At 43.2% G+C, this 21,780-nt stretch overlaps 1 protein-coding gene across 2 annotated transcripts in view; it reads left to right on the plus strand.

Annotated features, from left to right (window-relative positions):
- Positions 1-19,119, plus strand: part of IGF1R (insulin like growth factor 1 receptor) — a 178,858-nt gene extending 159,739 nt beyond the window's left edge. The window contains exons 18-21 of one of the 2 annotated variants that reach the window (XM_030496692.2): positions 1,031-1,190; positions 3,428-3,557; positions 7,803-7,937; positions 14,108-15,285. In XM_030496692.2, the coding sequence (XP_030352552.1) occupies positions 1,031-1,190; positions 3,428-3,557; positions 7,803-7,937; positions 14,108-14,474 (792 nt within the window). In that variant the 3' untranslated portion in view covers positions 14,475-15,285. Of the gene's footprint in view, positions 1-1,030; positions 1,191-3,427; positions 3,558-7,802; positions 7,938-14,107 lie in introns of both variants that reach the window. The other variant, XM_030496691.2, reaches the window with a different exon arrangement.
- Positions 19,120-21,780: the final 2,661 nt, after the last annotated feature.

The raw sequence follows: 21,780 nt of genomic DNA on the forward strand, positions 1-21,780 counted from the left end.
TAACAGCTAAAATTGCCACATATGATAGAGGGTCTGAAGGACAAAGATAACATGTAGGTCACTTGCCACTGAAATCATAGTAGACTATGTAGAAAATGAGCTCAGTAACTTTTGCCCTTGATCTAGAAATTCAGATGCAAATAAACGAGCACAGTATGTGCACAAGAGAATGAATATGATATAAACGGAGGGCATTGCATCTAGCAAGAACAGATTGATTAAGTGATTTGATACAGAAAATAATCATACTGAATACAGGATTCAGGAAATACCAGTAGGACTATGGAACTAAAGGCTTGATTAGCATCTATGATTAATAAAGTTTCAGGTTATATATAAATAGTTTTGGTTGAATTCAACAAACTTCATTAAAAGGGACAGTGACATGATATAAAAATCACCAAAATGACGAGCTCCGTGCTTGGCTTTTCTGTCTTGTATGCTGGTGCTCTCCAAAGCAGCCAGTGCTTGTCTGTTCCTAAATTCCCTGTCTTCCTTGATGTGGAGTGTAGAGTTGAGCAGACTCTTCTGAGGACCTGTATGAGGAGGAAGGCAGGATGCTTCAATAAGATGTGGGTGGAGGGCTTGCCTGATCACTGGCTTAAGTGATAATTTAACCATGCAGCTCCCATACCCATCTCTTCCTCCTGGGGATCCAACTCACATTGGTCCTTCTGGGCTTTCTTGGTTTTATCTTCTTGGCTCCCATAGGGATGGATGTCCATAAGGGTGAGCATTTAAACTCCATAGGTGTAAGATATCCTTGTACCAAAAAGTCTTTCTGGATTGTGTTCATTAAAATAGAATGGCCTGTTATAGAACAGCTATTTGGGAGTTATGTTTGTAACCCGGCTTGATATGGCCAGTTTTCCCACTAAGCTATGGTGTACATCATCATGAGTTTCTGTTTCGACTGGATCATGTCTGGCTGAACTGTGATAATGTGATTTAAAAACTAATAATAAGAAAAAATAGTATCTTGCAGTTTGATGTTTTATTTTACCTGTTTTATCTTCTTAATCTTGCTCAGAATAATCCTGGCCAGGCCCCTCCCACTCTGAAGAAGATGATTCAGATGGCAGGAGAGATTGCTGATGGGATGGCATACCTCAACGCCAACAAATTTGTTCACAGAGACCTTGCTGCGAGAAACTGCATGGTGGCAGAAGACTTCACAGTGAAGATTGGAGGTGTGCTTTCTTGACTTCTATACAAACAAAACCCATCATCCTTCTAAAAAAATCAGCATTTTAGAAGGCATTTTCATGTTCTGAAAGCTGCTCAAAAGACCTTTTAAAACTTTGCTCTAGTTTAAATTTCTGAAGCATGCTCCTTGTGAAGGCTTGTTGTGATTTTGAGACCTGTGAGCAATCAACATGGAGTTGAAACTCTTGGAATACCTCTACTTGCTGTTGTTCCACTGAGGAAATAGTATAGTATGTGGGTTTAAAAAGAGCTAGTGAAGCAGTGATTGAAGGTGCAGATGCTGCAGACATCTGGGTGGATGGTGTCATTGCCACTGGTGTGTCATTCACTTGTCTGTTAATGTGCAAAAATAATTCCACCTCCTGTTTATTGATTCAAGGATAGGAATTTTAGGATCATTTTAAAGTATATCTGATGTAGAAGTGGAATGTAAAGCTTGACTTCAGCTGGGTGCTTTCCAGTCTGAACTGGAGTTCTGCTTTCCAGACAACAGAATGGCTTTTCTTCTGCTCTGCTGTTTTTCCCTTCACCATCCCTCCAAAATAGTGTCAGATGAGTTTTTTCAGACTTCTCTCCAGAGGATGCTTTTAAGCTTTTGGCTGTTTTTGAGTTGTGCATATTAAAATAACATGTATAGCAACAGCCTTCTGCTGTAGGAAACTAATTCTTTTTCTCTGAGCTTAACTCAGCTATTTTGATAATTTGTGTAAGTAATCCTGTCATTTGGGAGAAAGAAAAAATGATTTCATTTTGAGTCAGTTAATTAGGAAATAAGATCTTTGGGGGATTTTGTGCATTTTCTGCAGGTTTGGGGGAAGTCAGCCTGAATCCTTCCCATTCCAGCTTTCTCCCTCCTCTTCCCCCTCCCCAGCATGTTTTACAGTTCTTTGAACTGGAGATGGTGCATTTCTTCCCTTTAACATGGTACATGGTTATTGCAAAAGCATTTCATGAAATGTGCTGCACTGCTCTCGTTTATGTACCAGTACTGAAGATCCCTTCATGGAGAAACAGTTTAGGAGCATTTTGACTGGAACACGCCAACTCAGATGTTTAGATCTCAGAGGAAGAGCTTTATGCTACACTACCCTCTGCTCGTTGCCTATCTGTTTCTTATTTGCATTACATCTTTAAAGAATTTTCCATTCAACCAGGATAAAGTCACCCTGGTGTGTGGGAGTGATGGAATAGCTGCACAGATGGGCTTTTTAGTCATAATCACTGAAGGTACCAGTGGTCCCTAGCACACAAGGAACGAGAACAATCAGTGGTTGGTCACTCATCCAAGCTTGGTAATAACGACTTCCATGGACTGGTAATAAAGACTGTGAATGAGAACTGGAGGAATTCTGTCCTCTTTTCACTCCACTTTTCCCAGAAAACAAGGGGCAGCTTCAGGTCTCTGTTGGTAAAATGGATTTTGCCCGGAGTCTGCTGTGTTAGCAGCCAGCATTTAATATTAGTAAGAGATTTGATGCCACCTGATTTATTAACTTTCTGGTTAGTGTCTGAAAACACAGTAACCGGTTTAAATAGGCTACTCCAAAACCCAGCAGTTTCATGTGTGTCAAACTGATAGTATAGGGAAAAAATGCTGGACTAAGTCTGAGTTACAGTCAGGAGACACGCAGTGTTAGATCCAAGTCTTGCAAATGCTTGCATGTTTACAGTTAAGGACGTACGTATAACACAAAGTACGTCTTTAATATTGGCCTGTGTTAGTCATAAATGAATCCTCTGTAGCATTCGAGATGGAATATTGTACAGGAATTGCAAATTACCCTTGGAGAGAATTAAAAAGAGAAGCATTTCCCTCAACGTTTGAGATTCTTCAATTAGAGACAATAGTATTAACTGCTAAAGGAGCTCTTTACACTCTTTAAAAGGAAAATTGTTGAATTCAGAGAACAGATTAGTGAATTATATGACCTTCAGAAGATGTGGTTTCCTGCGAAGCTTGAGCATAAATCCTGGAACTTTTCATATTTAAATCATTCAGACTGCTCACCTACTGAAGTCAGTTGGTTTTGTTGGGAGGGAAGCTAACCACAGCCCTAAGGCAGCAGGTAAAAGGCAGGGATCCTGGTAAGAGATTGCAGATTCTTTGCACCAAACTGTGATTCTGTGCTGGTTTCAATGACTTGTAGTAAGGGAAATGTTCATCATTTTATCCTGCAAACTCAAAGCATTTACACCTTCTTGAAACATTTATTCCTTCTAGATTTTGGCATGACAAGAGATATCTATGAGACAGATTATTACCGTAAAGGAGGGAAAGGTTTGCTGCCTGTCCGCTGGATGTCCCCAGAATCACTGAAAGATGGAGTCTTCACCACGCACTCCGATGTCTGGTAACAAAAAAGGGGCTCTGAAAAACTGGTTTAGCCCCTCTTCTTTCTAGCCTCTTGTTTGGTAGACTTAACTAAATGTGCTGCTTCTCCTGTCTTCTCAAAAGTAGCTCTCTTTTACCACTGGGAAGCATTCTGCTTTGTATTCCATCTTTCCATTGCAAAGTCAGGAATTCATGAGGTTAAATTCTGCTCTCAGAGAGCAGGAATAAATGGATATCCCACACTGGAGGTGGCGGCATGTTTCCTGCTGTGGGTTGTAAAATCAGTTGTGCAGTGAAAAATATTTCCTTCACCTGGAGGAGCAAGTTGTTGTTTTCCAAATTGTCGTTCTTCAAGAAGAGCATTAAAAGTTGCCACGAATACAGAAAGGTTCCTAGTACTGACCTGCTTTTCTATCAAAACCTTCTGTGTAAATAACAACTCTCCTTTCCCTCAGACGGGTTGTGTACACCAGCAGGTTTTTGTCTTGGGAGATCTCCCCTGTGTATATCCTTCTCCATTTGGAGCTTTGTTTGCTTGTTTTATATACCGCAAGATGCAGAAATAGTTTATTCTCTAAAAGCACATTGTCCAGTTGTTGTATTTGTGAAATTATTAATAGAGGCATTCAGGGTATTTCAAAATACACTTCTTAGAAGAAATAGTACCCTGGAACAATTCCCCTCACACACTCCCCCCCCAAAACTTTTGCAGATAGGTAGGGAGGACTTGGCAGCAGATGAACGTGTACTGGCAAAACCTCTACTCTGTCTTTTATGGTTTTTCTGCCTTCCTAACAAGATGTTTTTACTGCTGATCTGTTGCAGAATTGGCAGCTGATTGCCTCCAAATGTCTAGAAGTCAGTAGGAATGGTATTTTAGTAGTAAACTGCATTTTCTTTAAACAGCTTGAGGATTTTGGAGTCGGTGGACTGTAGTCCACAGCACCAGCTTTGAGTGAAAGGTTCATAGAGGAATCATGTAGCAAGTGAAAAAGCAAAGCACCAGAATGCTGCATAAATTTTTCTTTGCATATGGCTAGTTAACTTATTTATGAATCCAGTAACCCTCAAACTTGGAAGTAGATGAAAATAACCACTTCTAGTTGATGGGGAAGCTCTGTATCAGCCATTTATCTAATGGAACAGCGCAGGCATGCTTTTGGCAGTCTCCTGCAGTAAAAGAACTTCAGGACTTGTAATGGCTTCACAAAGCAGACAGAAATTTGGAATATAACACTAGAAATCCCCAGGTGTAGAATGAGCCTGGAGTTGAGGAGCTGGCAAAACCTGCCTGTTATTACTGTGCAACAGAACTGCTAAGCCCAGCCTTTGGTATCAGAAGTGGACTACAGCAGATGAGGTGTTCTGCTTCGGTGACGCACTGCACTGGTTCCATACAGGCTTTGCTTTAACCCAGAACTGTTAAGTGACGTTACTGATTAAACATAACTCAAAATCCAAACAAAAAACTGCACAGATGTGACGCCAGATCAGGCGTCAGAAGTAAATTAGTGCTTTAGTTGTTGCAGGAAGCACGTAAGTTCTCCTTTCAGTGTTAGCAGGATTTGGCATCAATCGGTGATTCAGGCCATAGCAGGGTTGAGCAAACAATATTGCCACTTATCAGTGGGACAGGCTGTGCAAGATGTCATAGCCAGAAGTCACATCAAGTAAAGTGGCTCACTGATTATAAGATTGGAAAGTTTAAAAGGAGGAGGAGGTAAAATCTGACAGATTTTTACTTGAAAGCATAGAGAGGAAAAAAATGTTTTATAGAGAGTCCACAGTTCTCATCAGGATGTCACAGTTCCTCCTTGGGATGGTTTGTCGTCTTAATTGTGACTTACTCTGCAGTTTGGTTCACATAGGTGTACTGTCTTGAGGTACAAAACCCCTGGTTCAACATGAGGAATATGCTGTTTGTTTAGTACATGTTTATATTTGTGTTTGCCACATATATCCACAGCTACAGATTCAGGAATTTCAATCTGAATTCCAATGCAGTAGAGCTTGACTTACCACTCTCATGAAGTACTCTCTGTTGACTTGATCTGCTTGTGGCTAAAAGGATCATTCTGGTTTACTTATCAATAATTTTTAGACCAAATACTGTACATTGAAGGTCTCTTTGCCAGGAAAAACTACCCGACTCCTTGTATTGGTTCAGATTTTGAAGTTACTTCATGTAAACCATGTAACTTGGCTCTTTTGGAGGCCATTTATTTTTGTCAAACAGTAAAAAATGTTGAGATTGCTTTTCCTGCCTGTTTAATAGGATATTGTGACATCTGGTTCTGTGTTCTTCGAGATCAGTTGTAGAAGCCAGAATGTCAAAAAGACAGAACTGTGAGAGTGGTCAGAGTCCAAGATTTATAAGCTGTAAGGTGAAATGGCAAACTGCAGAAAGAGCATCTGGAGGTTTTGAAGGGTGGAGCTTTGTTTTAGCAATTCATTCTTTTATTGCTTTTCAGACTGAAGGATGAGGTAATTAGACAAGACTGTTTTTGTTGTACTTAGGGAAGGAGAACATTTTAATGCAATACTGTTCAGGGTGAGGGTGTTTTTCTATAAATAAGTCTTGAGCATCTTGCATTCTTTCTGAACTGGTAGTTGCCTTGAAGGAGCAACATAAGTTTATTTGTTATGATAATATGACTAGTAGGTGTGCAAGGCTTGTTCTCATTATTCCTGCAGTGATCGGAGCAGCTTCAAAGGCACCAAAACGTTGAGCTGACCCTCTGTCCCTCCCTCCCCTGAAAGACAAACAATTGCAAGTCTGTTTGTGGCTTCTGGCTCCAGATGCAAACCATTTCAGATACAGCGGAGAATGAAAGATAAAACCACTCTACCATAACCAGCTAATAATACTGGACTCCTGTTTTCATAACAATACCCTATTGAAACAGTGCTGGTTTTCCTCTAAGCTTGACTCAGCAGTTTAGCTGCAGAAGACAAGACAACATCTAGATGTTCTTTCTTGTGCACAGCAGCTCTAAAAGTAGATGACTCTTCAGCACAGACAGTTTGAGCCATGTCTGCTCAATAAGTTAATTTTAAATGGAGATATTTTTAGCAAGTGTCAATACTTACATCCAAATTCCCCAATTACATAACTGTGCTTTCTTCACCAGTAATCAATTCCTATTATTAGACTTCTTGTTTCACTTCTGCTGTCCTTTGTAGTTAGTTGGAAGGAGCTGGAAGCTCTGTTTTGAGACCATAGTTACATACATGTTGCAAAAGGGATAACTGGGTTTCTCCTGGGGACTGAAATGTTTTGCTTCTGAAGCAGCAAATTAGAGTCTTGATACAAGAAGCTGGAGAACATTCACATTTCTTCCATGTCTCTTTCAACAATTGGCTTTGTTGCTTGCCGCTGTGTGTCAAACGCTTTGATCCTCACTTTGCACCTTTGACTTAGAGCGTGGAAGGAACCAAAGCAGAGGGATAAATGGAAGGTATTACCCAAGAAGTGTTTATGTGCCTGGGGAGCAGAGGTTGGTGCGTTTGCCTGCTCCGTGTGGTAAGGCAGATGAGAGGCGCAGGTGTCTGGTGTGTGTTTGCTGTGAGCTCTCGGCTTGCTGGAGCAGTAACAGGGAAATGCAGCTTTTAAATCGGATTGGAGCAGCTCAGGCATTTCTGATGAAAAGCTGCTTGTGCTGGAATGAGAGCTTACGGTTCTGCCTTCTCCACTGCTGTGGGGTACCTGACGTGGTACGTAGTGATTTAGAGTTTACTTTTATAAATGTACAGGGGTTTTTTCTTGTTACCCCTGTGGTTTGGAGGGGACTTGTTGAGCTCACTTTTAATAACCAGCAACTTTGCCACTTGCTTAGAAGGTTTCACAGAGTCATAGAATCTTGATTCCCTGCACCCAGCCACACAGACTCTAATGATGAGGTCTGTGTCCAGCCTGGAAGCACAGAGATAGGAACAGGATTTTTTAAATTACTTTTTTCTTTACCTGCACCTTTCCTTTTCCCCTGTTCTTCCCACTTCTCCACTGTTCTTCCCACCTCACAGCATGCCTGAACTCTGAGTTCAAAGCCATGGGAAAGGGAGATGAGATGCGAGCTGGTTCTCCAGGCAAGCTCACAGCTTAGATCTCCTCTGAGTTAGGAGGCTTCTGGTCAATGCAGTGAGTTTGCGGTGGCTTTTTTACTGTTGACCTGTACAGAACTGTTGTAACCAAGGTAGCATCAACCTGAGAAAAACACCCTTGTGAATATTGCGTGGATTCCTAAAGTTCTGGTTTGTTTTCCAGGTCTTTCGGTGTCGTACTTTGGGAGATCGCGACGTTAGCGGAGCAGCCCTACCAAGGCATGACCAATGAACAAGTGCTCCGCTTTGTGATGGAAGGAGGCCTGCTGGAAAAACCAGACAACTGTCCCGATATGCTGTAAGTGTCCACAGCTACCAGTGTTCTCAGTGCACAGTTCATTCTTCCTGATCCCTTCAGTGTCCTCTTCTGCCCTATCTACCACAGAAAGGGTTAGTAAAGAGTGATGGTAATGTGAGGTGCTGCTTGAACAGTCTTTGTCAATCTAGTGTTTTATAGTAATTAGACCAGAAAACAACTTTGCTTCTGGCCACAGTCTTTCTTTGGGCCATCTCCTCTAATGAGGAAACAAAAGCCAGTCTGTGTGTTCATGAACAAAATTGTCATAGGACCACAGAACCGTTTGGGTTGGAAGAGACCTTAAAGCTCATCCAGTTCCAACCCCTGCCATGGGCATGGACACCTTCCACTAGACTAATAAAAGCTCATAAGTGACATTTGCTACAGCAGAAGACTTTGTGCCTAAACCTTGCCTCTTCTGCTTAAAGTAACTCTGTTGAGCATAAAGAGAGAAAAGAGCATAGGCCAAGCTGAAATGTGTTGTGCATGAACTCTGTGGGATTCAACTTTAGTTCAGCATCCAGATAAAGGGATGTGTCGTTCCTTTGTCTGAAGCAGCATTGGATCTATTTCGGTCACAGTGCTCATCACATGGAGATAAACAAATCTCCCCTGCTAACAGTTTCCTCTCTTGTAAGCACGGAAAGAAGTACACAGAAAAACCTTTGCCTTCCCATAGAATCAATACCAAGCCTTGAGCAGAGGAGGGTGTGCAGTGCAGCAGGCTTCAGTTTTTAGCTTTACATTGTTGAAATACTTCTGCTGGCTTTTGTGTACAGCAGTTTCAGTTGTTCAGACTTTATTACTTTGATATACTTCCCAAACTGGCTTTTGGGGAGGAAATACTGTGTCTTGCAGTTATTGAAATTCGTTGGAGGCCCATGGAAGGGATACAATCACTTAAGGGCCTCAGCTGCTTGGGATTCTTAGGAAAAGAGCTTTTTTGGCTGGAGCTCTGGCTTTGGTTTCAGATGACAGGCAGCGTTGTTTTGTTGTTTGAGGGGGGCGGGTGGGATATGCAGGGGGAGGTGTAGCTGCCATGTGATTCCTCCGTTTCACATTCTTTCCCTTCCATGATGCTGTGGAGAATTCCTGGCAGTCCGACGGACTGGACATTGTTTAACATGGTCAGAGCTGTGTAAGGGGAGGGGTGGGTGGGCAGAAATGGGGGAAGAACAGGAGATGTGAAGGAATCAGCTCCCCAAGTCCATAGGGGGAAGATACCTCTACAGTGAGGACATTCAGCATTAGAAATTGCCCATTAACCTGAGGCATGTGTGCTGTGAACAGGGGGTAGGAGGGGAGTCACTGCATGAAGCCGCTCTTACTGCAGCCCACCCAGCCCGTTCTCCTTCCTCCTCTTCCTCAGAGATACTCCTCTGCTTGCTGGGTGTTGCTCCTGGATGAATCCATGTTCAGGGTAACTGGCTTGTGAGCTGGGAGAATTTGGTTAATGCCTGGTAGAGCAAATCTTTGCACCAGTCTGTAACAGCAAAGGCTTTTCTATGCTGATTTTAATGAAGAAGCTGTTCACACGTTAGTTGTAGCCACCAAGACTTTAGGCTGACACTGCATCAGAACAAGGGCTGAACTCACAACTAAGGCACATCCAGTCTAATGGTGTCTTCTTTTTGGTGATTGTTTTGTATAAAACATCCTGAGTCTGTCCAAAATGAAAAAATAATTAAAAGAAAAGGATGCGTTGACCTTAGCAGCTTATTGTGACTTGCTTTAGCTCCCTTTCAGCTTGTTTTGTCTTTGCCTTAGGACAGACAGTCAAGTCTGCTGAAATTCAAATAGGCTGTTGTAGGAATAACAGTAGGGAGCTCCAGGAATAATCTTCACCTTTGTTCCATGCATTTGGCATTCAAAGAACCTGTTCTGCGTTACTATGGTGCTTTTTTCTCTGCATGTTTTCGCTGCTTTCCCTGTCTTCATCCCGTTTGCCCAAGATGCTGTAAAGATGCTGTGTAACGCTCTGTAACCTGACAGCTCCTGCCAGTCCTGAACCTCGTGTGTGGCTGCTGGCAGGGACAGAGACCTGGGCCTTGGCAGGATTCCTCTCCCCTCTCCAGCTGTCTGGTAATCTGCTTCTCAGCACCAGACCTAGAAAGAAAATCACTGAATGGACATGAAGGTGCTTGTAGCAGAGTTGCAGAGAGCCCTAACATTGAACATGGATCTTGCTATGCATCCCTCCATATTTCAGCCAACTGCTTGCTCAAGTGCTTTATGAAACCCTTTGTAAAATAAGGGATCCTGTTCAAAGGCCGGTTTCTTGGCATGTTTGTGCTGGTGGAAGGTATTTTTCAGACGGTATAAATTCTTACTGGTGAAGATCAACAGGTTTGTGATATTTTAATATTAACTCTATTAACTCACAGTATTAACTCAAGATGTCCAGAAAGCAAAGTCCACCTGCTGTAGGGAAGTCGATGCACTTCTTGTGCTTGGTACTGTGGAAAGCAAGTGAGAAAGGGAGCCAGGAACTGCACTTTTACATATCTCATGTGCTGTAGGCTGCAGATGCAGAGATGCTGTTTTCGTTAAATCAGTTTGACTTGGAAACAACTAAAATTAGCGGCAGAACAGAAATCTACCTTTCTGCAGAGAGAGAGGACTGCACTGACACACAGAAACCTCCAGAACAGGTGGAGTTGGTAGACTCTGATGGCGAAGTGTCGATGAGAATAGAGAGAAGAATCTTGCTGCAACTGTCACCAAATCTACTATATTTAACCTTGCAGATGATGTGAATGTTGGCACAGCCGTGCACGCTCCAGCCACAGCACAGCAGTTCTCATCAGGGCCTCTCATTGCCACCCCCCCCCGCATGAATGCTGCATGGTGTGAGCAGTCCTGGACGTTCCATCTCTCCTAAGACTGCAATGCCAGTCGTGCCTGTTAGTGGCTGTGCTTTGCCAGCCCCTGGTAGCAGCAAGTCAGTAGCTTTGAGCTGGATCAGAGACAGAGGACATGAAGAACTGGAGAGGTTCTTGCTTGTGTTGGGTGCTTGTGCAGAGGGGGATTTTATGGCATGGTTGTCTTGTGGTTCCAAGAGGTGGTAAATCCCTGTGAAAGGGCTGAGCACAAAAGGGACAGTATTTCTAGAGGCTTTTTTACTCTTACACAGGGTGAAACAAGACTCAGTTCTGTTTTTGCTACACCCTCTTGGCATAGTTTGCATGGTTTTACAGACAGAACCATGCAACAAGACAGATGGTTCAATGAGACAGTGCCAGGAGAAGCTTTGCTGTTTTTCTCCTCTTCCTGTGTAATAAGTCCTGGTTTTATGTACCACCATTGTTACGGCAGTGCTCATCAGGTGATGGCTGCGTGGCAAGAAGGTTTGTTACAGCTGAAGCTCTCAGACAGCGTGTTCCCGTGGGGCTTTTAAAACTTGTGGAGGCTGGAATTCCACTCTGGTTTTGAAGCAGAATTGCTTCCCCCACACGTATTGTAGATGACGAGACTATTTACGCATTGCTGATGTTCCCTTTGTTCCTGGCGAGCGCTCGGTTACAAACCAGGGTCTGCTCTGCAGAGGTAATGTCAGCGTGTAGCAACAGCAGAATAGCAGAGGGGAGGCCCTTTGCTTTTCCCCACAAAACCAAGTCTGATGCAGAGCACAAACACTCAAATGGAATGCAGCTTCTGTAGTAACTTTGCATTTTCTGCTTTTTACTGTCTCAGTGCAAGAAGTAACTCAGTTTCTGCTCAGTTCTCTCAGCAAAAGCTGCATGAGACACACTGGCTCTTCCTCTATCTCATGACGATGCCTTCAGCTTCCTTGAGCTCACTTGCCGCCAGTCAGCAACACACTTTATAAAGCTGCTCAGGTGCTGTTAACAGCCTGTAAATTCTCCATTGTCTACTGGAAAGGGTTTGGGGTTTTTTGTTTAAGATAATGTAAACAAGGCCTTGAATCCTCACAGTTAAAAAAAGGAGAAAAAATCCTTTTATGGGAACTCGGTAGGGTTTTTAAATCTGGAATGGCTTAAAAGAAACATCACATGTCCTTGTTTGTGCTGATGTCACATGCATTACTCCGCTGCTTGTGGTATCTCCTTAGCACTGCCCTTAGGCCTCAGGGCGAAGCGCCAGCGAATATCCAGTGTTCTTGGCTCCAGCTCCCGCTTCTATTCAGGGACGCAGCAGTCAGCTGGAAAGGAAACAGCAATGAAGTAACAGCAATGGATTTTATGTATTTATGTCTCAAGCTTTCCTCCCCGTTCGTGGCTGAGGGTATAGTGCAGTTTTATAGTTTGGCTTCACTTTCGCTATGAAAGACCTTTTAAAGACTCAAAACCAAGCAATAGTTTAACAGTGTTTATGTGTCTACGTGCCTGTCACAGTACAGTGCTGAGTACCGGGGCAGTTCTCCCAGCACAAACTGGTTTTGCCAGCTTCTTGTGGGTGTCACAAGGCCGTGCTCAGGTGGCTGCCTTCATGGTTCATGCAGAGCGGTGCCAGCTGAGTCTAGCAGGACTATTTGTGACTTTAAATGCGCTTCAGTTAAGATTGATTTTGTTGGGGTTGAAGTGCTCTCAGCAGTGTTTGCATCCCAAACACAGCAGCGTTCGGTCTCTTTGCTGGTTCACGTCTGGTGCACCCGATGAGGAAATGCAACAGTGTTCCCCAAGGAGCGAGTTCCTTGGAGAGGGGATTGCTTTGCTTTGGTTTTGTTTCAGGCCAGGGTTCCCAGAGTCACCAGACTCTGTTGTGGGCAGCAACACACAGCAACAGGCTGCAGAGTCCAGGGTTTTCCAGGGACAGCCCTGTTGGAAGGTTTGTTCTGGAGGCTGGGCTCTGGAGTCGCTCAGACATCTCTCTGTGATGGACTCAGGTGCTGTTCAAAACAGCAGCGAATTTGTGTTCAATTGGGTTTGTCTTTTTAATTAAAAAGTAAAATAAGATCATTCCACACACTGATGATCTAGTAAACTGCTGCCTGGGCACAAGGCAGTGAGAGCTAATTTAAGCATCACATAGAACGTCTTGCTTGCTTTCAGGAAACCTGTGGAGGTGAGGAAAATGGTATCATTGGTTTGTAGAACCAAAACTGGCAGTTCAGGTGGTCTGGCTAACGGGAATGCTGGCAGAGGTGGGAAGTGGCCAGGAAGTTGAGGGGATCTTTCTGGGACTGGGGTCTCAGTGCTGGGAGGGAAGTCAAGAGACATGAATGAATCTGTGCTGTGTTACTTCAACCAAGAGATTTTTCTTCAGTGTTTTCTTAGATCCATTCTTACTCCAGCACACAAAGCAGTAGTTTTGGCCAGCGGTGACTTCTTACATGCAGCACGTTCCTCTGAGTGCTGTGTACACACAGGATTGGCTCAAAGAATTAATGTCAATCTTCCTTTTCTTATTTAAATTTGTCCCATTATTTGGGCTGTAACAGAAGACAGCCCTATTCCACCTTCACAGGCAGTGAAATCCTTTCTTGTGTTTAAAGCTCAGGGCGATCTCTCAGGAATATCCAATTTTGCTGTGTCATGAAAATGCTGTTTTCATTATGTAGGTATTACTGTTTCATTTTGTGGTTTTGTTTTGCCAGCGTGGGACATTGTGCAGATCTAATCGTGGATGTGCTTAAACAGATGATCTCACACTCTGTGAAATATTAATGCAGCCCTGGCCATAAATGAAAACAACATAATTCTAAAACAAAAGATTAGAGAATGTCTTCGAGGGATTACAATTAATTTTAATGTCATTTTCTTCTTTCAGGGGGGGAAAAAGCAGTGCTTTACCTTGCGTGTATTTCCTATTTTCATGTTTTCCAAGACAGTATTGATAGGGTAGGGATGGGTTGTTTGGGAAAGAGACTCCAAGAGGCATTGTCATGTAGCTGTATGGGTGAGTGAGCACAGGGCTTTTTGGAGGAAGAAGAGAGAAATAACCAAGTCAGAATAAAAGTGCAAAGTGCTTCTGGATGTTGGGTATCTATGAGATGGTTTTATGGGCAAGCGAGTGGAGAAGGTGGAGATAGGAGCTGTTCTAATCAGCGATTAGGAAAAAGGTTGGAATGTGACGGGGATCTTGGCCTGTAAAGGTTCTGTCACTTTGTCGTCCACCAGAATTGAACGATTCCATCACGGCTGGTTGGGCTCCAGCCAGGGCTTGTAAAACACCTCAGTAAACGGTTTTACTGTGTGTTTCCTGTGCAGGTTTGAACTGATGCGCATGTGCTGGCAGTACAACCCCAAAATGAGACCCTCCTTCCTGGAAATCATCGGTAGCATTAAAGATGAGCTGGACCCAGCGTTCAAAGAGGTCTCCTTCTTCTACAGTGAAGAGAACAAGCCTCCGGACACAGAGGAGCTTGACCTGGAGACTGAAAACATGGAGAGCATTCCTTTAGATCCCTCCTCCACCCTCCAACCCACTGACAAGCACTCAGGACACAAAGCCGAGAACGGCCCAGGCGTGGTGGTGCTTCGGGCCAGCTTCGAGGAGCGACAGCCGTACGCACACATGAACGGGGGACGCAAGAACGAGAGGGCCTTACCGCTGCCCCAGTCGTCGGCCTGCTGATCCTTAACAGCCAGAATCTCACAACACGGAGCAACACCTGCATTGGGGGAAGAAAGAAAGGAAATCACAATGTGTTCAAACAGCCTACTGTACCTCAGTGGATCTTCAGAACTGCCATAGCTGCACTTGGGAGAACCCTTTTTTCAGTAAAACAAGTTGTCGTGGTTTTTTTTTTTCGATATGCAAGCAGATGTTTGTTTCAGTCCAGGACTCCATTCATGGGGCGCACAGTTGGCCTTTTAAAACTCTGATGTTAACACTTCATAGCAACAGAAAACTTGAGATCTGATGTCTCGCTCTTTCTCCTTTCTCTCTCTTTTCTTTCTGTCTCTCTCTCTCTCTCTCTGCTTCATAATGGGAAACATATCTGCGTGCAAGTTCAACCGTACAGCACTTTTGTCAGATCAAAGATAGCGCAGGCCGGGGGGGCTCCGGGACCCTCCAGGCACCTGCCTGACACTGTAGGTCTTTATAGAAAAAAACAAACAAACAAAAACCCCACACAAAAAGAAAACTCAACTAAAAAAGACTGGATTTTTAATGTTGCTCTTTAATCTTTTTAGGAACACGTAAAAGAATAAAAAGGGCCATCATTCGTCCAAGGTTGTTCCCATTTTCAACGCTGCCAAATTTTGCCAAAAAAAACGCCTGAACTCTCTTGTTTTTTGTTTTTTTGGGTTTTGTTTTTGTTTTGTTTTTGTTTTGTAGGCATGAAGGAGCACAGTAATCAACTGCTCTGTCTAAAAGAGATCCTGACCAATACGTTCTGTTCAATCATACACTGGTATTTAAAACAGAAAAAAAAAAAAAATCTTAAAAAAAATAATGAAATTGTCGAGATCTTTTTTCAAAACTGGACAAAATGTGATTATTTTCTTTTCTTGTGATGGAGAAGATAAAAGGGATGGGGTAGAGAAACAGCCCTCCCTGCCCCCGTGCCCCCATCCCGATCAGTTCTGGACAAAACTGGCAGTGGTGAGCTAAACCAACACGTGCATTTCGTACACAACAAAAGGCAACCGCACGCCAAAACCGACCCAGGAGAAACCTGAAAGGAGGCGGCAGAGATCTCCGGCGTGGCAGCCTGCCCTCCCGCACAGGCTCGCAGGAAACACCACCTACGGAACATCGATTGGAGAAGACACAAAAAAGCAGTAACCGGATTCAAGTACATGATGCTTTGTTGACCTTTTCTCTTTATTATTAAGACTTCTCGAAGGGTCTTGCAGTTCTATGTTAGACCATGGATCATTTGCATACACATTGTCTTTTGTGTCACTTTTATAACTTTTTTACGGTTCAGATACTCATCTATATGTCTGTACAGAAAAAAGCTGCTATTTTTTTTGTTCTTTATCTTTGTGGATTTAATCTATGAGAACCTTCAGGTCTGCCCTCCTTCCCTCCCCTCCCACTTCAACAGATTTTCTTATGCTTTGTACTATAGTGTGTAACTCTTTACTTCCTCCTTCCCAGTAACTGATACCTTTCATATGATTTGCCATGAACTGTTTAATGCCTTTTTATAAATACATTTCCTCCTCTTTTTTTTTTTTATTTTAGTTTTTTATTTTTATTTTGTTTTCTCCTCTCCATTAGTTGTTTTACAACATCTTGGCTGTGTGGGCTACAGGGCTTTTGAGGGGGACATGGAGAAAGAAGGGGGACACCCTGCACGGAAACAACTCGAGCAGTGCTGTGGTGTGTTGAAGTCCCGGTTTTCCTTCCTTCCCACTATCCTCTGCCCAGGCAGCGTGCGAGGCTCTTACAGTGCAAGGCATGATACAAACTCAGGTCAGAAAAAAAAAAAGAAAAAAAAAAAAAAGGTTAAATATTTAGTACATTCTTGTTCAGTGTTTATAGTCATTGTTGTACAAGGGTCCTTCCCCTCCTTCCCTCCCCGCTTGTTTTGGTTGCGGCACACATCCACCCGCCCATCCCCACACACACTCCCCCCACACAGACACACATATATATATGTATTTTGTTTTGTATTTGTTGGGTACAACAGCAGACACCAGGCTTTTGGGTCACTGATTTTTACAAAGACTATTTTGAACCCTTCTACCCTGTGAGTAAGAGCTGTACCGGTTGCAGCTGGTGATGCCAGGCAGCCTTAGGGTGGCCACTGAAGCTCCAGCAAGCCCCAGCTCTTCACTTTCGTGATGAGGAAGCCCTCGGGGAGGGCCCTCAGGCTGCACTTCGCACCCTGGGGAAGAGAAATGACACCAAAACCAACTGGAACCCAGCAGGCTGTTTCCATGGGGCTGGGTGGACAGAGTGCAGCTGGGGCCAGTGGCTTGGCTAGCAAACAGTTCAGTGTTGGCAGCTATGGAAACCTGTACAAGTACAAGCTTGTTGCTTAAATCTTAGACCAAACCTCAGAACAAAAGAAAACGAGTAAGCTTGTTTGTTCAGTTGCAGAAGCCTTGGTGACAGGGGAAGGAGGGGGCCACCAGAAAGTCTGCAACCACCGAGTCATACCAGTTGCTCCTCTTAACGTTAGTTACAGCATCTAAGCCTTTGTTTAGCACTGATCCAACCAAACGATGGCAGTGAAGAGGTGGTTCTGGGATGGAAATGCTTCAATCTTTTTGAGTAAGAACAAAGAATTAAAATAGACTGATTGCTAGTTTTGACTGGAGATTTGAAAAAGTTTGTAGTGCTTTTTGCTTGTGTAGTTTAGGTCCCATTATCTTCTCTTACCTCTGTCCCATAGTTATTTTTCCCTTTTAAAAATGAAAAAAGACAAAAAAGTTAATTAAGAAGGTATTCTATGTAGGATTTTTTATTTATTTTTGTGATATCAGTTTAAATCACTGTAGAGATGCCCCATAATAAATTTAAATACTGAGATAAGGGTTTTTGAGTATGACGGGGACAGTTTTTGATTTTTTTTCAAACATTTATCTACCTCACTCTTATTTTTTTATATGTGTGTATATAAAAAAGAATACATCTCACATTTCTCAGCAGCCAATAAATGCCGTTGATACTGGTAACCTCTCACTCCATATACCACATGCTCTAGGTTCTGGAGGGGAACAGTCACTGCCTGTCACAAAGGGTCACTTCAGAATATTTGCCTCCATTCCAAGGAGTTTTTCCAGTTCTTTGGCTCAGATTCATTACTGTGAGGAGGAATCCCAGGGCTGTCTGACTTAGGGTGACCATTCTTGAAGGAAACATGAGGGCTTTTTAATGCGCTCTCCTGGCAGTCCTCAGGTCAGCAACAAAATGCTGTGTGGTTTGATGAGTTGGAGACACAGCTGACCTGATACGAGGACTTCAAATCATGAGTATTTGTTGAAATCTGTTACAGAAATCGGTTGATTACAATGTTTGAAGGCCCAGAATTGTAGAGTGAAGGGAATGGTCTTTCTGTTTGTCCTGCAGAATGGGCTCAGTCATGCTGGATTTTCCTCAGATTCCACAAGCACCAAAAAGATATTTGGCTGAATCAGCACCTAAAAATGAATTGGCTCGTACAGCAACAGCATTGCTGGCTTGACCAAGAAACCTGCCCCAGGCTGCCTGGTGATACTGCTACATCGAGTTTACAGCTTCGGATCTTTGCTGCTTCTGTTTCATGAGAGCACTGATGATTTTTTTCGAAACGAACGTTGAATTGATTTCTCTTAATGTGCCAGTAAAAACTCAGTTCCCTTTTCTTCCCCTGTTTATATGCTTCATATAACTGTGGATTCTGATGGACCAGCCATCAAACTTTAACTGCCCTCTGACAGCGTGTAACTGGTTTACAAGCACACAGGACTAACACGAGCTTGCCATCAACTTGATGTATAATGTTTCTCTTTTTCCAGCTCAGGCAGCTGTTGGTGCAGGTGTTGGTTGTGGTGTCTGAATAACGTGGTGCTTGGCTACTACGAGTTGTACCCGGCCTCCTGAATACGCAGTGCTGTGGTTAAGTACTGCAGAGTTGGCCTTTGGAGGGAGCTTTTCTAGCCCCAAGAAACCAGCCAGATTTAGTGTTTTTACCGGGTTGGGCTTGGTTTTCCATTTTTTTGGAGGCTCCCGTGACCTTTTGGTGCAGTGGCTGTTCCCCTCTCTTGCACATATTTGATTACCACAACTGGAGATCCTCAGATCTTTCAGCTGGCTAGGAGGGTTTTGTTAAAACTGTCCAAGTTACTGGTTTTTATAATTGTATGTAGGTGGTTTTAAAATGCATTAGGAAGAAACACTAACGACGTAGCACCCATCACGATAAGCATTTCAAAAAGCACTTCAGTAGAAGACAGTCACGTGACATCACGTCCACACGTGTGATGACAGTCAGCTCTCCTGGACCAAACCACCTTCATGATACCATTGCGTTCTGTGTTTGCAATTCAAGCTTAATTCCCTTTTTGTTCTGTTTGTTTCCATAGCTTTTTTTTTTTGTTGTTGTTGTTGTTGTGTTTTGTGCGTTTTGAATAGCTTTATTCACATGGGTTTTTCATGCAGACTTCCCTTGGACAGTAAATCAAGTTGTTTGTGCATGTGAACAACTGAGAATTAATGTTGGCTTGATAGAGTCATAATATGGTTTGTAATGTTGTTCTTCCCTGAGACCACTGGCTTGTCTGGTATGGAAAATTTATTTAGAACTTCAGCTATGTTTGAATAAAGTGAAAGTAATCCAGTTTGTTTATAAATTGCAAACAAAAGCCCACCCAGCCCTGAAAACCACCTTTTTGACAGACGGTACCAAGATGTTTTCACGCAGCAGGGTAACGCGCTGGCGTCGCTGCGGGGAGCGGGGGCTCTGAGTGTGGTGCTCGGCTGTCGTGCTCCCCTGACTCGCATTTAACAGCTGCTCGGTGGCACACAAGGTGGTTTGGTTGCAAAGGAACGTGAACACGAAGTGTCAGCTGCGTGGTACTCAATAAGATGCTCTTTCAGGGGAGTGATGAAGCAGCCGCAGGAGCCGAGCGTGACGGGAAGCGCGAGGCCGGCCGGTGTGCACCGAGTCTTTCCCAGTGCGATGCCTCTGCTTGTCGAGGCTGGCTCAAAGCCATGTATGGCTCTAGGGGTGTGCACACTGATGATGCTCCTCTTGGTCTTGAAAAACAAAGGCATGAAAGCCCAGTTTGCCCAGGACGACTGGTCACCAGGTGGAACTGCTGTCAGGTCCTCTGGGAACTGCTGAGGGGTGTTGGGCACAATCAGAGTCTAAGTGAACAACACTCCTGTTGTTGGTATAACTCCATACATATATATCTATATATACATATATATATCTGCATATGTATATCTATATTATAGATATATATCTATTTAAACCCTTTTCATTCCATTAGTACAAGTAACACTTGTTTCCTGTTATTATTATTTTGTTTGTCAACCGTGTATTTAATCACTGGGCTGAACAACAGCGGAGGAAGGTGCAAGGGATCCACTCCTTACTAACCAGTGATAAAAGCCAGATATTGCAACTTAACCCACGAGTAGTTGTGCAGACAAGAATTTAAAACTGATGTGTAGAAACAACACTAGTGGCCAGGGGTGCTGAAGATACAGAACTATAAACAGGCAGGAGGGCTTCCAAGGATGCCTCGGTTCCGAGACTGGTTGCTCAGAAGATGAGCAGCCTCTGAAATTGAGCGTGGCCAGGTAGATCAGAACCGAGAGGCATGGAAACAGGATGTGGAAATGGGTATCTACAAAGACACAGGGCTTGGCAGAAGTTGGAGGTGGCTTCCTGAGCTTCATCTGTGGGACAGCATCGGAGCTCAGGTATCACAATTCTGATCATTGGTACTTGTAACTAAACCTCTGGACTTCCCATCTGGAGTGGTAAATTGATTGCCAGGAGTTTAACAGTTGGTGTCATCAGTCTGTGTGAATCTGTAGAGTTGGTCTGTTCTGCAAGTACCTGAAGACTATCACTAGTTTGTGTGTGTGCATATGCGTGCGTGCTCATCTTTTATTTTCTCTGTCTGTGTTCTGTTGATTAGTAATCCATTAGCATTTTCAATAGGGCTTTAAGTCCAGTAGATTACGGGTAGTCAGTTGACGAAGATCTGGTTTACAAGAACTAATTAAATGTTTCATTGCATTTTGTAAGTACATAGAATAATTTTATAAAATGTTTGTAGTTTATAAATGCCTAAACTATAATTTAAGGGCACTTTCCTGTGTCTGTGTATGGGTGTGTCTGTCTGTGATCAGTTGTTTTTCACGGTACCAGTTTACTAGCTAGCTTTACGATATGCCAAAAAGGATCCCGAACTTGTCCAATCCGTGGCTTGTCCCTCTTCCCGCCCGCCCAAGCTTTGTGTCCCAGTATACAGCGAGTGAATAAAGGAGTTGGGGAAATGTTCTGTATCTTCAGTATCCTGGTCTTCCAGAGCCCTCTGGTTGGGGTGGGATCATCTTAGCTGGTCATTTCACGTTACTGTCTAGGGCAGTTGGCTTAATGGATTACAAGAACCTCACTGGTCGGGGAAACAGAACGGGTTTTGCTGCTACCCAGGCTGACGTGTGCGGTGCAGGACCGGCCCGGCAGCGGCCACGTGGTCTGAAGGATGCGACTGTGCAAGAGAGAGAGGGAAGGTGGTTTTTGTAATTGCTATTCAAGAACTGTTTGCTGAGTTCTTATCGCTCTGGAAGTTTGTGTGCAGCCTCTGAAGCTGTTGAGCACCGTTTGAAGCTTTGTTGAAACGAGCAAGGCAGGGTCCCTATTTATTGTTATTTAAGAGTACTGATGATCCCTTCACCCTCGCTCCCCGGAGCTGGCTGACCGCATTGCTGAAGGGTTCCCAGGATCTAGATTCTGTTCAAAAATCAGCTCTTCTGTTTGCTGAACCAGTGAGGTTTGAGATGAAAGGATTGGCCAGAGTTTGTCTACCTCTGGGACAAAAACAAAACTAGAAAGTGCTAAGGAATGGATGCAGTTGCAAATACATTTTCCAATTTTTCTTGTTTAAATTTTTTTAAGAGAAAATTAAACAATAACATGGCCAATTTATTACATAAAAAGACTTGCTGTGTATAAATTATTCCTAAAGAAATTCCTGTGTTTATATTAAAATGAATCAGTAGATAAAAAAAAAAAAATTCAAAATGTTTTTGTATATTCTGTTGTAAGAATTTATTCCTGTTATTGCGATATACTCGGGATTCTTTACATTATGAAAAGAAGAAACTTTGTCTATTTTGAATGGCTGAAGCTAAGGCTCCTTTAGTTTCTCTTACTCTGCTTTTTTCTAGTAGTTTCAGTACTACATGATTTAAGTTAAATAAAAGAATTCTGTATGCATTTGCCTGTTTCTGGATTTGTTTCTCCTTACACAAAGCGAGT

The sequence above is a fragment of the Strigops habroptila genome, chromosome 9, assembly GCF_004027225.2.
Source record: "Strigops habroptila isolate Jane chromosome 9, bStrHab1.2.pri, whole genome shotgun sequence".
Taxonomy (NCBI): domain Eukaryota; kingdom Metazoa; phylum Chordata; class Aves; order Psittaciformes; family Psittacidae; genus Strigops; species Strigops habroptila.